General features: G+C 38.7%; 1 protein-coding gene across 2 annotated transcripts in view; it reads left to right on the top strand.

The window, feature by feature from the left end:
• The window catches only part of LOC140463557 (protein CC2D2B-like), a 129,838-nt gene that overhangs the window by 98,970 nt on the left and 15,351 nt on the right, over positions 1-15,517 (top strand). For both annotated transcript variants that reach the window (XM_072557715.1, XM_072557714.1), the window contains exons 12-14: positions 973-1,182; positions 6,403-6,500; positions 8,071-8,211. In XM_072557715.1, the coding sequence (XP_072413816.1) occupies positions 973-1,182; positions 6,403-6,500; positions 8,071-8,211 (449 nt within the window). The remainder of the gene's footprint in view (positions 1-972; positions 1,183-6,402; positions 6,501-8,070; positions 8,212-15,517) is intronic.

The following is a 15,517-nucleotide window of genomic DNA, read 5'->3' as shown; positions in this document are numbered from 1 at the left end:
TGGGTGCAATGATTTTCAGGACTGGGCAAATTCTTCCTTCTGTCACAGGTAATGTTCCCATTAAGCTGTACAGGGAATAAACAGGCCATTCCCTTTAAGATAAATGCATATGTGGTGACTCAGGAACCTTAAAGGATTGGAACATTGCACAGGCTACAAGTGATGGGAAGTTAAAGGGAGCTTTGGTATGCTTCCTCCCTGTAATGCATAAGAGTGCTGTGAGGACATTCTCTGCTCCACTTGACTGAGCATGACAGTAGCCCCCCAAATGTCTCTGACGTTTGCTTTGTTCTAAAAGTTAGGGTTAGTTGCTTTTGGGAATAATGTGCCTATCCTACTTTAGTAAGTAATGATTTTTACTCCTCCTGTTGTGATGTTTAGTACAGAGTAAAAGGGTGGAGGATTTTTGCCTTGAGTTGTGCATATTCGTTATTTTGCTCATTTCTCTTAATGACTTAAACATGTCTGAAGAATCAAAGGAGTTGGTGTGGAATACCCACTACAAGAATTTTTAAGGCATTCTAGTATTCTGTGCTTAATAAAATAATTGTTCATTCTTAAGCAACAGAAGTTTGTGTGTCTACTTTGAAGTTATATGCCAGAGAAATTAACAGAGACTGTTGATGGCTTGTGTGGGAATAGAACAACATTGAGTTGTCAGTCTCAATTTTCACATTGTTCAAGTATTCATGCCACCTCTCTATTTGCTTTATTTAAGAATTCTCCAGTCCCAAAGTGACTAACTTCCACTGCCCGATATTTAAAATCAATCCACGAGATGAACCATGCAAATATCGAATTTTGACATTAGTACTACTAATTGAGATAAGTTAAGATCTCATGGAACTTCTGAATACCTACGCTATCACCATTTTAACCTAACTTCTGAATACTTACACTATCACCACTTTCTGCCTTATAGAATTATCCACTAATATAAGAACTGCACATTATTCTTTTGTGTTTTTGTAGGCTATCGTGAGTGAACTAGCAAAAGATATTGACAGTCATTTTGTGGAATTTTCTCAAATCTACCAACTGGATATAAATATTGGAAATTTGCATTTTGTTCACCATCCTTTGTTTAGCAAAGAGCATGTTTTAGCAGTGAAGCTTATGCAACTTTTTGACAATTATCAACAAAGGCAAAAGCAAAATGTTAGCCAGCTCCTTGCAGAAAAGGTGAGTGATAATATTATGCGACTAATAAGAGCTATTTAATATCTTTTGCAGAGTATCATAGGAAGGACTGTAATCTAATATATTATAATGGAACAAATTTTCAAAAAATTACTATTGTGGATCTAAGGGGCTGTGTCATTCATATTGATACATTCTTCTTACACTGAAACTATCATTGCAACTCAAGTTGGCTTGACAGTGTTCTTGAAAGCTGATTATTTTCCAATATAGACACAAACAACCAGTTTAGATACACTTGCAAATAATTGATTTACTGAAAATCACTCTAAGTCTACAAGCATTTTAGTGAATGCAAAATTAATTCAAGTATGATGTACATCAATTGTAGAATTGATTGAAGGATCAAGGCATCGAAAGACCCAATCAATTGAAATGATCTTATGTTAATATACAGGATGAGTGACGTTGGTTGCATAATTTTGTAAAACTGCCAACCTATAATCAATGGCGTCAATAATAACAGAGATATAATAGCTGTGTTGGTGGAGTAGATGGAAATGAGAGCAGGAGCAAAATGTAGAAGATCATTGGACATATGAGGTTGTCGTTTTTTCAACAAGAATGCCTCATTGCTATATTACTAATGTGTTTCCTGCCTCCATTTTCCATGAGGGAGTTTGATTTATTCGTTTAAGACATGATTTTATTTTATCCATTGAAGGGACAATGCACAGATGAACTTTGGTGGAGATTAGAGTTTTGCAGAAGTGAAAACATTTTGAGGTGGTGTCAGATGGACAAAGATGTATCCTATTTTAAAGAGGCTTTTTTGATGTACAGCTAGGTGCAGTAAGGGCCCAGAGGAGGTGCTATTCTCTCGTAATGACAAGAAAAATGCCGCTGCCTTGAAAAACGTGGAGCTGGAGATGAACTGAAGAAATGTAGGAGTTTTTAAACCTGGATTGAAATGACAGTATAAATTCTAGCAACTCTCATTGTCTATTTCAGTACACTTTCTCACTTCCTCTTTTTCCAATCTCCACTGCTACAGACTTTTAATCTATATCAAATTTGATATAATCTTGTAAGGTTGCTCTATCAACATACCCTCAAATATTAGTCTGTGTCACTCGCCATACATCTGCTGATAGTTACCCTAGTTACCGCAATACATCAAATACACATGTACCTTACAAACATTCAAAGGATTGTTGGATCACCTTTCAGGAGAAAGTAACATAAGATCAGGGAAGACAAGAACTGGCAAGGCAAAAAAATTGATGATGAAGACAAAGGTAGCCATGGCAAATCCTTCAACTGGCATCTTCAAAGCAGAGACCAATGAGACAAGTTGTCACAAAGTTGGTCCTTTTTCTCAAAGCTGTTCCTTTTCTCAAGGATACTGTGTCCTTGATTTTTCTTTCAGAGGGGTTGTAAAATAGTTCGGGCTCTGAATCAACTGGTTTGGTACAGAGATGAAAGGGTTTACTGAGATGCTCTTTGTTTATACGTGAACAGTTTGACTTTAAGCCAAAGCTTTTATGTTTTAGAAGTTACCTGTACAATGAAAAGGGGAGTAGTCAGTCCTAAAAGCTGAAGTCTTGTTTGAGTCAGTTCAGCAGTGGGCTGTGTTGAAACAGGCTGCTGGGCTCTTCTTCTGCCCTTCTAACTTTGACCTGTACATCTGTGTTTCATTTTTATTCTGTGTTTTAAGTGGGTGTGTTTATTGGGACTGTTGTATATTTTTGGAACAGCATAATTAAGTCTAGTTTGGATAGACGGAGTTCTGTAAGTATTCTTCATTCTGTTCTTTGTGTTTCATTCCGTAATTTTGTGAATAAGGTTTTGTCTGTTTTAAAACCTGGTAGTCAATCTAGTTAACTTACTCTGGGTAATTTTCACTGCACACTTACCCAAACAAATAGCAAAGTTGGCTGCTTAAGAATGTTTTGAGTGATCTGGCCTAGTCCATAACAAAGTGAGCTATCATGTATGCCAGAGCATTGGTTGGGGTGCCTCAGATTTCCTGCTGCATGACATTAAATATCTGCAAATCTGATCTCATGCAAGATTAAGTCATATTAGTGCTTTCAGCACTGCATGAAATAATTTTGTATTCTCATTTGTGACAAAATTATATCAAACTTTTTTCCAGGACCATTACAACAGACTGTGTCCTTTGCAAATAATGTTTTCTCAGAGGTGCTGATTCCTGTGTGGGTGCACCACCACAGGAGGACATGCTTATCAGATAAGATAGAAATATCAGCACTTTTTAGTGCATTCTGTTAGTTAAGTAGTTAATTATTGTTCACAAATGCACATGAGCAGCGATGAGCGCACGGTCCAAACTCTGCTCAATTACGCAGAAATACTAAACCTGGGATGGGGATAGGGGTATGTGGGAATTGGGGTATGTGTGTGGGCCGTGGTGTGCAACACATGCTGGGGTATGGGGAGCAATCAGTGAAAAGAAAAAGAATTGAGGCTCAGCAGCAAATTTGAGAATTACTATCCTTAATGTATAGGATCTGTAGTTTGATGCCCACAGGTTTTTGAGAGGATGTCCTCTGTTGATTGATGTTTTATTCTTTGAAATTTGAATCACAATGAAGCAATCAATCTGTGTACACCCCAGGCAACATCTGTAAAAACAATACCTATTTTTCTGCAATATTAAACTGTATGATAGCTCGAATTGCTCTGATCTCACAAAACATTACTGATCCCTTACATAGATGGAGGCTATATAGAGTATAGAATATACAGCACAAAAACAGGCCTTTCAGCCCAACCAGGCATTGTTAAGATTTATTCTTCATTTGAACCTCCTTCCATCTGTCATCATCTAAATCTTTCATTGCAACCCTCTATTCCTTCTCCCTTGTATGATTGTCTGGTTTGCCTTTAAAATGCATCCATAGTATTTGCTTTAACCACACCCTATAATAGCGAAACTCACATACTTTACCCAAAGATTGGCGAGAAGTTAGTTCTGAATTTCTTTTTCAGTAGCTTGATCAATTATAGTAGTTATGGCTTCTAGGTTTTGCTTCTTCTTACAAGAGGAAACATTTTGTTTTCCCTCTATCAAAATCTTTGAAAATTTGAGATTGCTTTTGAGTCTCACAATAGCTGTTTGTAATGAGTACAGGGATCCAGCCTATGCATCCTTTCATGATATTTATACTCCTGCATTTTTGATGTCATCCTGGTATATTTTCCCTGCACCTTCTTCAGTGCCTTTACATCCTTTAAAAACTTTAACAATGAGAAATGCACACATACTGTACCTATGGTCTAAACAAAATTCATTACAGGTTTGGCATATGTTCTCTTTGATCTTCTGTACTTTCTAACATCCTATCAACCATCATGTCCTTCCTTGCCTTGTTAGTCCTCCAAAAGTGCAATACCTCACACTTTTCTAGATTAGATTCTGTTTAGCATTGTTCTGTCACCTGACCATCCCATCATTTTCATCCTTGCTATTTACCAAACAACCAATTTTTGTGTCATCTGTGAACAATTTCCTGCACTTATGTCTAGTTCATTAATGTAGACTGCAAATAAAAGGGACGCAGCACCAGACCGTGCAGTATACAATGGACATAGGCATCTCAGCACAAAATCAATCTTTGACCATCACCCTCTGCCTCCTGCTACCAACCTAATTTTGAATCCAAATGTCAAATTGTGTTGTAAGTCATGAGCTCTTATCTACTTAACTAGTCTCCCATGTGACAGCATTCAAAAGCCTATGATTTCAACTGTACTACACTCAAATATATATCTTAAAATCTCTTCAAAAAGCTCAATCAAACCTGTCAGACATGATTTTTCCAGATAAGACCATGCTGATTATATTTGATTAATCCTTGTACCCTAAATGGAGATTAATTCTGTGCCTCAAATGATTTTTCCAAACGTTTCCCTATCGCGGATGTTGGACTTAGTGGCTTATAATTATTCGGGTTTAACGCACACACATACCATCTGTGTCCGGGGATTTATTCAACTTTAAGCCAGCTGAAACTGTTAATACTTCCTCCATTTCAATTGTCATTTGTTCAAAAACACCACAGAGCCCTCCATCATAATCTTTCCCTATAATGAATACAGATGTAAAGTACTCATCTATGTCTTCCAACTCCACATATAGTTTGCCAGTTTGGTTCTTAATGGACTCTACTCTTTCCTTGGTTAGCCCTTTGTCCTTAATGTATTTATAAAATGCATTTGGATTTTTCTTTATTATTTTATTTATAGTGTTTTTTTATGGTGCCTCTTTGTTCTCTTAGTTTAAAAAAATCATCCCCGCTCTTTACTACTCTACAGCTTCTGTTATTTTGAGGCCTTGGTATCTGCATTAAATTTTCTTCCTTTTTCCTAATTTAATCCTGTGTAATATCCATGGATTCTCTGGACTTGCCTGTCTCACCCTTCACTTTTATAGGAGCAAGTTGGCCCACGGTCTTGCTCATTGTTTTTTGAATGACTCCCAATGCTTTGATATAGAGTTTAATATCAGTAGCTGCTTGCAGTCCACTTCCACATCCTATCTTATCATGTTAAAATCAGCCTTCCACCAATTCAGAAACTTTAATTCCAGTCCATCTTTGTTCTTACCTTAAATCTTACTGAGTTTTGGTCATTATCACCAAAATTCTATCCTCACTGACACTTTTACCACTTGCTTCATTCGTAAATTTAGATCCAACAGTGCCCCACTTCTTGGAGGACTTACTACATACTGGCTTAAAAAACTCTCCTGGATACGTTGTAAGAATTCCAACACTCTGTCTTTCAAGTCTACCCAATTCATATTAAGGAAACTGAATCCCTCTTACTACCCCATTATTTTTACATAGGTTTAATCAAGGCATTCAAGAGGGAATTAGATTGTTATCTGAAAAGGAAGGTTGGGCAGAACTGAATGGAAAAGGTGGGAGAATGGGACTATGTAAATTGCTCTTACAGAGAGCTAGCAAGACATGATGGACTAAATACTGGATTAGTGGTGCTGGAAGAGCACAGCAGTTCAGGCAGCATCCAACGAGCAGCGATGGACTAAATGACCTACTACTGTGCTGTAATAATTATGTGAATACAAGAGAAATGTTTAGAAAGAAATGTTTCTATAACTGCTAAGTCAACAAATTTAAAGTGTGGGAGATAAATAGGGAAGAGAGCAGTGTAAAAGTCATAATATTTTAATTTAGAGATGCTTGTGTTTTATGTAACTGTGCTCTTTCATAGCTTCACACACTAAATAATGAGATAAAAAATGTAGAAAGACACTTGGAAGCAAATTCTATAAATCTCAATAGAATTGAAGACTTAAAGAAGCAAATGGGGTATGTATACTTTCCTTCTCATACTAATACTTTCTTAATGAGATTTTATTTTAAATGTTAGCTTTTTCTGCTTTTATTATTCTTCATCAGTTACAAATATGTTCACCACATTTATGAACATGGTCAATATTTTTGAAAATGATCATAATAATCAATAAATCACTCAGATAATTTATATCAAGCTCTCATATATTGTGACAACAGATACCTTACATTGAATATATTAAATTGAATTCTGTGAGGCATTCTGCTTTTTCCTGTAGCTTGGTACCATGCTTTCAACCGTATTCATGACTATTTTCATGGCCCAGTTGTTGTTTATGCTGAATTGATAACTGTTACCTGCTTATCTCAGGTCACCATGACTCCATGTTGCAAGTCCTGTTTCCTACCTTATTGAAACTACTTGCAGAAGTCATGATGCCAGCATGTGGCATAGGATCATTTCCTGATAGAAATGGCAGCTGATGTTGTTGAATTAGAAGGCATAAAAGAAGAATGTTTAGATGCCTGCATATATGCCAAATCTTTTAGTTCTAGTTACCTGTTAAATTTATTTTTCAAACATTAATTATTCACTTTACTTTGGAAAAAAAAGGACTCTGCTTCATTTAATTGCATGGTCTAATGACACCCTCCATGAAAAAATCAATAATTTATTTTGTTTTGGTTAACTTATATTTTTGTCCAGGAGATATTGTCTGATTGAATCCTTCATGTTTTCAACAAGCCCTGAATACTATCAGCTTCTAATGTCCTAGTCCTGATTTTCCATCCCCTGCATGTCCACTTGACATGGAAAAAATGGTATTGCCTTGCATGTGAGCTACATCAGAGGTCTCTCAATTTTCCATGAGGCTTAGGTTCAAGTCCCACTTGTTCTAGAACTATGGCTTTTTAAAAATCACTGTTGCCATGTTAGCATTGCAGGCTTGGCCAGCATTTATGGCCCATTCCTATTTGCCCTTGTGAACTTGTCGGGAGCTGTCTTCTTGAACCACTGCAGTCCATGTGCTGTAGATGTACCACTAATGCCTTTAGGGAGGAAATTCCAGGATTTTGAACAGGTTGAATGGAAAATATCTATACTCTCAATTTGAAAACTGTTGTGGTGCAGTGGTAGTTCTGTATCTCTGAACCATGAGGCCTGAGTTCAAGTCCAACCAGCTTCGGATGTGTGTAATGACATATCTGAATAGGTTGATTAGACAATACCTGTACTCAAAAGATTTGGTTCTAATGATACTTGAAAACACACTTAGTTGATTTGTCAGGTTTTGTCATTTCAACATAATGGTGCTGCCCCTATAATCAACCCAGTTTAGGACACTAAGACATTTCGTCCCCAATGATATTAATTTTAAAAAGTTTTAATTTATCTATTTCAAAGAGAGAAAATATGTAGGGACAATAATGTAAAACTATGAAGGAGGCAGCAATATTATCAGGAATGCATTCAGGAATAAGTGGGGTAGGGGAGATCACAATCATCCATGAGTTTACAAGTTGCTGATTAGGAACTGTTGCCCTACTAGATTTAATATTCATACCTTTATGTTTATGTACTTAGGGAAACAAAGAGACTTCTCAATGTTGAAAAGGAAAATGATCGTACTCTGATAACAAACATTTTGAAGGTCTGGAAACAGATAAAAAATGTGCGGATTTTAAACAATTACATCTGTACACCAGTAAAGCTCCAATTGCAAGAGTAAGTTTATTTTATTATGCTAATCAGAATTAAAGTTTTGCATCAAAAAACCTAAAGAAACAATTTTTCCAAGTTTTTTGCAAAGCAGTTTAAGGATTAGACTTTACAATTACAGTGCAGAGTTATTAAAGTTGTGTACAAACAAATTTAATTTCCTGAAAACAACTTGCAGTTACTAATATTCATTTAGTAGTACAGAACATTTTAAATGCTGAAAACAGACACATTTTGTTGAAGCTTTTTTGACTTGCAGTCATCAGGATATTATCAAGTATACAAACATAAAGGGGAAGCTACAATTTAATGTGTGAGAAGCAAGTGCTGATTGGGTGGCACGTAAACTCAATTTGGGAGAGTCATTATCATGACACATGACCAGTTATATAATGAAGGATAGTCAACTGCTAAGATTTATTTAAATATAAACCAGGCAAGTTGACTATGATTCATCAAGATTTGGAGATGCCGGTGTTGGACTGGGGTGTACAAAGTTAAAAATCACACAACACCATGTTATAGTCCAACAGGTTTAATTGGAAGCACACTAGCTTTTGGAGCAACGTTCCTTCATCAGGTGATTGTGAGGAATGAACAGGATAATGCCTACTGCTATTTTGTTAAGTTGAAGCAGGTACAATGTGTGCGATATATTCTTGCGGTCTGCAAAAGACCAAGCCCTCCCACAGAAAAGGAAAAATAGCTACTTAGTTGTTTTGACATTGGCAACTAGACCAAAACGTTTGGGCATGTTGTGTCCAATTTTTTTTTTACTGGCGTGGATGTTTTCTTGATTAAAAAAATTGAATCCTTGGAGTCCATTCATGCTTTTGATGTTGGCCAGAACAAATGCTGAGGGCATTGTCCTGCTCTGGTGTATGCAAAGTAGATGCATCATGACATTAATTAGTGGTGGTGTGTAATGCTCATTTGAAATGATATGTAGTGCTTATTCGAAATACAAGTTACTGTTTTTTCTTAACTCCTAGAAGATCCGAGGATGTGTAGGTTAGGTGAACTGGCCATGCTAAATTACCCATAGCGGTCAGGGATGTGTAGGTTAGGTGCATTAGTCAGGGGTAAATGTAGAGTAATAGGATAGGGGGATGCGTCTGGCTGGGTTACTCTTCTGAGGGTCAGAGTGGACCTGTTGGGCCAAATGACCTGTTTACACACTGGAGGGATTCTATGATTCTAAGATCAGGTCTAGATTGTTGATAGAAGATAGTTCACATTCATTTCAATGAATATTAACAATCCTTTATTAAACATACTGGTAAACAAAAGGTAAAAAAGTAAAAGAGGATATTTCTGGTATTCCTGTTGACTCGGATCCTAATTGGGGCTCATTCTGGAGTAGCTGGGACCTCTAAAATGGGATGGACTATATCTGAACCAGAGGGGTACTAATATCCTGTGGTTGGGGGTGGGGGGTGAATTTGCTAATGCTTTTTGGGAGTGTTTGGGATGGGAACCTGAATTGTAGCTGCAATGTAAAGGGCACTGAGGGTAGTGAGGTAGTAAATAAGGTTTCAAGGTCACAAGAGTGTACTGGCAGGCAGGAAGGTGGTTTGAAATGTGTCTACTTCAATGCCAGGAGTATCCAGAATAAAGTGGGTGAACTTGCAGCATGGGTTGGTAACTGGGACTTTGATGTTTTTGCCATTTTGGAGACATAGAGGAGGGACAGAATGGTTGTTGCAGGTTCCAGTTCAGATGTTTCATTTGGAACAGGGAAGGTGGTAAAAGAGGTGTAGGTGTAGCATTGTTAGTCAAGGACAGAATTACTGTGGCAGAAAGGACGTTTGATGAGGACTTGTCTACTGAGGTAGTATGGGTTGAGGTTAGCAACAGGAAAGGAGAGGACACCCTGTTGGGAGTCTTCTATAGGTCTCTGAAAAGTTCCAGAGATGTAGAGGAAAGGATTGCAAAGATGGTTCTGGATTGGAGCAAAAGTAACAGGGGCTTTAACTTTCCAAATATTGACTGGAAACGCTACAGCTTGTGTACTTTAGGTGGGTCAGTTTTTGTCCAATGTGTGCAGGAGGGTTTCCTGACACTGTATATGGATAGGCCAACAAGAGGCGAGGCTACATTGGATTTGGTACTGGGTAATGAGCCAGGCCAGGTGTTAGATTTGGAGAAAGATACACACTTTGGTGATAGTGACCACAATTTGGTTACGTTTACCTTAACGATGGAAAGGGACAGGTATAGATCGAGAGGCAAGAGTTATAGCTGGGGGAATGCAATTATGATGCGATTAGGCAAGATTTAGGATGCATAGAGTGGGGAGCGAAACTGCAGGGGGTGGGCACAATTGAAATGTGGAGCTTATTCATGGAATAGCTACTGCATGTCCTTGATAAGTATATACCTGTCAGAAGGGAGGAAGTGGTCAAGTGAGGGAATTGTGGTTTGCTAAAGAAGTTGAATCTCTTGTAAAGAGGAAGAAGGAGGCTTGTGTAAAGATGAGACATGAAGGCTCAGTTAGGGCGCTTGAGAGTTACAATTAGCGAGGAAGGACCAAAGGAAAGAGCTAAGAAGAGCCAGGAGGGGAAATGAGAAGTCGTTGGCAGGTAGAGTCAAGGAAATCCCTAAAGCTTTCTATAGGATTTCAGGAATAAAAGAATGACTAGAGTAAGATTAGGGCCAATCAAGGACAGTAGTGGGAAGTTGTGTGTGGAGTCTGAGGAGATAGGAGAGGTGCTAAATGAATGTTTTTTATCAGTATTCTCACAGGAAAAGGACAATGTTGTTGAGAAGAATACTGAGATACAGGCTATTAGATTAGACGGGATTGAGGTTCATAAGGAAGAGGTGTTAGCAATTCTGGAAAGTGTGAAAATAGAAAAGTCCCCTAGGCTGGATGGGATTTATCCTAGGATTCTCTGGAAAGCTAGGGAGGAGTTTGCAGAGCCTTTGGCTTTGATTTTTATGTTGTTATTGTCAACAGGAATAGTGCCAGAAGACTGGAAGATAGCAAATGCTGTTTCCTTATTCAAGAAGGGGAATAGAGACAACCCAGATAATTATAGACCAGTGAGCCTTACTTTGGTTGTGGGTAAAGTGTTGGAAAGGATTATAAGGAAGAGGATTTGTAATCATCTCGACAGGAATAAACCTCACAAACCTCATTGACTACTTTGAGAAGGTGACCAAACAGATGGATGAGGGTAAAGCGGTTGATGTGGTGTGTATATGGATTTCAGTAAAGTGTTTGATAAGGTTCCCCATGGTAGGCTATTGCAGGAAATATGGAGGCATGGGTGATTTCGCGGTTTTGATCAGAAATTGACTAGCTGAATTGAATTGAACTTATTGTCATGTGTACCGAGGCACAGTGAAAAGCTTTGTCTTGCGTGCAGTACAGGCAGAGCACATAGTCAAATAGCATAGATAAGTAAATAATAGGTAAGCAGTGGCAAAACCAAAACACAGATACAGGCGAATATTAAGAGTTTGTGAGTCCATTCAGTAATTCTAATGACAGTTGGGTAGAAACTGTTTCGAAACCGGCTGGTGTATGTGTTCAGGCTTCTGTACCATCTCGCTGATGGTAAAGGTTTTTTTTTAGATTAGATTACTTACAGTGTGGAAACAGGCCCTTCGGCCCAACAAGTCCACACCGCCCCGCCGAAACGCAACCCACCCATACCCCTACATTTACCCCTTACCTATCACTACGGGCAATTTAGCATGGCCAATTCACCTGACCTGCACATCTTTGTGACTGTGGGAGGAAACCGGAGCACCCGGAGGAAACCCACGCAGACACGGGGAGGACGTGCACGGGGAGGTTGTAGGAAATCATTGCCAGGGTGAAATGGATCTTCGAGAATGCTGGTGGCCTTTCCTTGACAGTGGGCCTGGTAGATGGATTCTGTAGGTGGGAGGTTGGCCGTTGTGATTGTCTGGGTTGAGTTCACCACGCACTGTAGCCATCTCCGATCTTGAATGTTACAGTTGCCATACTAAGTAGTGATACATCTAGACAGAATGGTCTAGATGCGCACCTATAAATGTTGGCAAGGGTATTCACCGTCATGCCAAATTTTCTCAGCTGCCTGAGGAAGAAGAGTCGTTGTTGGGCCTTTGTAACCAGTGCGTCCACATGAAGAAGACAGAGGGTGGTGGTTGATGGGAAATGTTCATCCTGGAGTTCAGTTACTGCAAAGATCAGTTTTGGGGCCACCGCTGTTTGTCATTTTTATAAATGATCTGGATGAGGGCATAGAAAGATAGGTTAGTAAATTTGCGGATGACACTAAGGCCGGTGGAGTTGTGGATAGTGTGGAAGTACATTGCAAGTTACAGAGGGACATAGATAAGCTGGAGAGCTGGGCTGAGAGTTGGAAAATGGAGTTTAATGCAGAAAAGTGTGAGGTGATTCACTTTGGAAGGAGTAACAGGAATACAGAGTACTGAGCTAATGGTACGATTCTTGGTAGTGTGAATGGGCAAAGAGATCTCGATGTCCATGTACATAGATCCCTGAAAGTTGCCACCCAGGTTGATAGGGTTGTTAAGAAGGTCCATGGTGTGTTGGCTTTTATTGGTAGAGGGATTGATTTTCAGAACCATGAGGTCATGTTGCAAATGTACAAAACTCTCGTGTGGCTGCATTTGGAATATTGACTATATAGCTCTGTCGCTGCATTATAGGAAGGACATGGAAGAATTGGAAAGGGTGCAGAGGAGATTTACCAGGATGTTGTCTGGTATGGAGGGAAGGTCTTATGAGGAAAGGCTGGGGGAGTTGAGGCTGTTTTCATTAGAGGGAAGATTGAGAGGTGACTTAATAGATACATACAAGATGATCAGAGGATTAGATAGGGTGGAGAGTGAGAGCCTTTTTCCTTGAGTGGTGATAGCTAGCAGAAGGGGACATAGCTTTGAATTGAGGGGTGATAGATGTAGGGCAGATGTCAGAGCTAGGTTCTTCACTCAGAGATTAGTAAAGGTATGGAACACCCTGCCTGGAACAGCAGTAGTCAAGCCAACTTTAGAGGCAGTTAATGGTCATTGGATAAACATATGGATGATAATGGAATAGTGTCAGTTAGATGATCTTCAGAATGGTTTCACAGGTCGACGCAATATAGAGGGCGGAAAAGTCTGTATTGCGCTATAATGTTCTATGTTCTAATTCCATGTGATCTGGTAGTATGACATAGCTCCTTATGCATATGTTCAATAGTTATTCTTAGAGTAAAGGTAGAGTTAACCCATTAAATCTGCATCTTCCTTCAATATTTTTCACGGAACCCTTTTTAATCACTAACCATTAATGATTAATGTTTAACTCTTTACTTTCACTTTACCTACCCCAAGTCTCTTTCATCTGAGGCACCAATTTCTAATAGCATTCTTTTGGAGGAAATGTAGGATATGTTAGAAGGTGAATACATCAGTGGAGTATAATGAGGGCTTCTTGCAACACTTCATCTTGGTCTGTAATAGTTTCACTGATGTGAATGCAAAAGCATTAAAAATCAATCAAAAGAAAATATATTCATGAGACAATTTTCCCCCACCACTTCAAACTATCACAGTGTTTTTAATTAGAAGGTGATAAGCTGAAATATTCCCCTTTGATTTTACATTGCACACTGCTGAAAGGTTAAAGTGACAGCTTGAACAAAGCTTGAGGTACCTTCAGCTTCTATGAAGAACTTCACAGCTGTGTCATCCATGGCTGCTGCTATAATGGAGGAACCATTCAACACTTTCTTCAAGAATACCTCTGTTAGATAAAAAGAAAAATGAAGTACTTCTAAAGACAATTCTGGAGTCAAGGAGATAAAGGCTACTCTACTAATCTTTAGGATAGGAATCTGTTTCATGTCCAAGTTACTCCTTCTGTTATATAAGGTAATAGTTTTGAAAAGGTTAATGTTGAGTTCATTTAATCTTGGGTGGAGAATAAAGGAGTCAGCTTTAGATCATGATGGGGTCAGATGTGTCATTCCTGTCATAGTAATTATGCCTAACCGGCCAATGTAATTTGTACCTATTATGTTCATGCCTTAACAACAAGATGGAGTTAATTGCAAGTCCCTCTTCTTATTAAGACTCACTATTGTTCATTCTCTACTACTGTTAATGAGACCTTAATAGGCCCTTGGACGCAGTATTGGAGGGGGCCTGGTGTCAGCACTCTATCCAACAATTAGCAGGCACTAGTTGGTTTCACAAACATATAGCATTGTTTGTGAAACCAACCAGTGATTGTAACAATGCTCTAAACATCAACTCTCCTGCTCCTTGGATGCTGCCGGACAGGCTGGGCTTTTCCAGCGCCACACATTTTAACAGTGATTGCAACAAGGTCAGCCACGTGGTCCACATAGAATATGAGTTCCCTAATTGGGGCTGTTAATCTGGTACAATTAGAGAGCTCTTGCCGACAGATATAACAGGGGTGTCAAAAGTTCTGTTCATGCTGATAGCTGGCTCTGAGAAAGCCAGACCAGTGACAAGTAATATCCATCTGTAAGAAAAGGGGCAAAGAGAGAGGAAAATATGTCCTGAAGAAATTTGCGTACAACAGTCATCTTTGAGTTTGGGTAAGCATTTATGCCATCATGCTGTTATTTCAGAAGCTTGACTCATTCAATTCTACCAACAAAGACTGGGCCCTGTATGTATAAACAATGCTTTATTTTTTCTGGGCAATTGACATTGGAGCAGATGAAAAGCAATGAGTAAATCTCCTGACCCATAGCTTTTGCAGTTATTAGGAGCATAACCTTCCCTCAGATACCAGATAATAAAACCTTTCAAGAGTTGATAGATTTAGTTCAGCAATATTGTGACTCCAAGTCTTCTCTAATTCTGAGATGCTACCTTTTTCACATGGCAATTCAAGAGCCAGGGGAATCTGTATCTAGATTTTTGACGAAGTTAAGATGACTGGCAGAAGAATATGACTTTGGTTTAATCCTTTGGTTTAATGCTGAGAAACTGTTTAATATGTGGAATGAATGGTGTAACCTACAAAAGCACCTACAGAAGCTCAAATGGACTTCAAACAGATACTACTGGATTTATCATTGAAAAATGTGGCAAGTATAGCATATGAATTGCAGGGTAAACCAATGGAAATGGACACCCTCGCCAGTCTGACTGAGTTTAGGGAACACCACTTGAGTTAAAACAATTGCATAACTTCATTCAGGACACATCTTCAACAGAGGGGTTCTCTAGGTTGGCTCACAGCAAAACCCCATAACAAAATTGAGTCTTGGCCAAAGGGTTAACATTTTCTTCAGGATCTAGTATAGCAGTTGCTGCCAGTTTATGGAAT

Source organism: Chiloscyllium punctatum, chromosome 38 (assembly GCF_047496795.1).
Source record: "Chiloscyllium punctatum isolate Juve2018m chromosome 38, sChiPun1.3, whole genome shotgun sequence".
In the NCBI taxonomy this organism is placed as follows: Eukaryota; Metazoa; Chordata; class Chondrichthyes; order Orectolobiformes; family Hemiscylliidae; genus Chiloscyllium; species Chiloscyllium punctatum.
The sequence above is the reverse complement of the archived record's forward strand: the minus strand, read 5'-3'. Positions and strand labels throughout refer to the sequence as shown.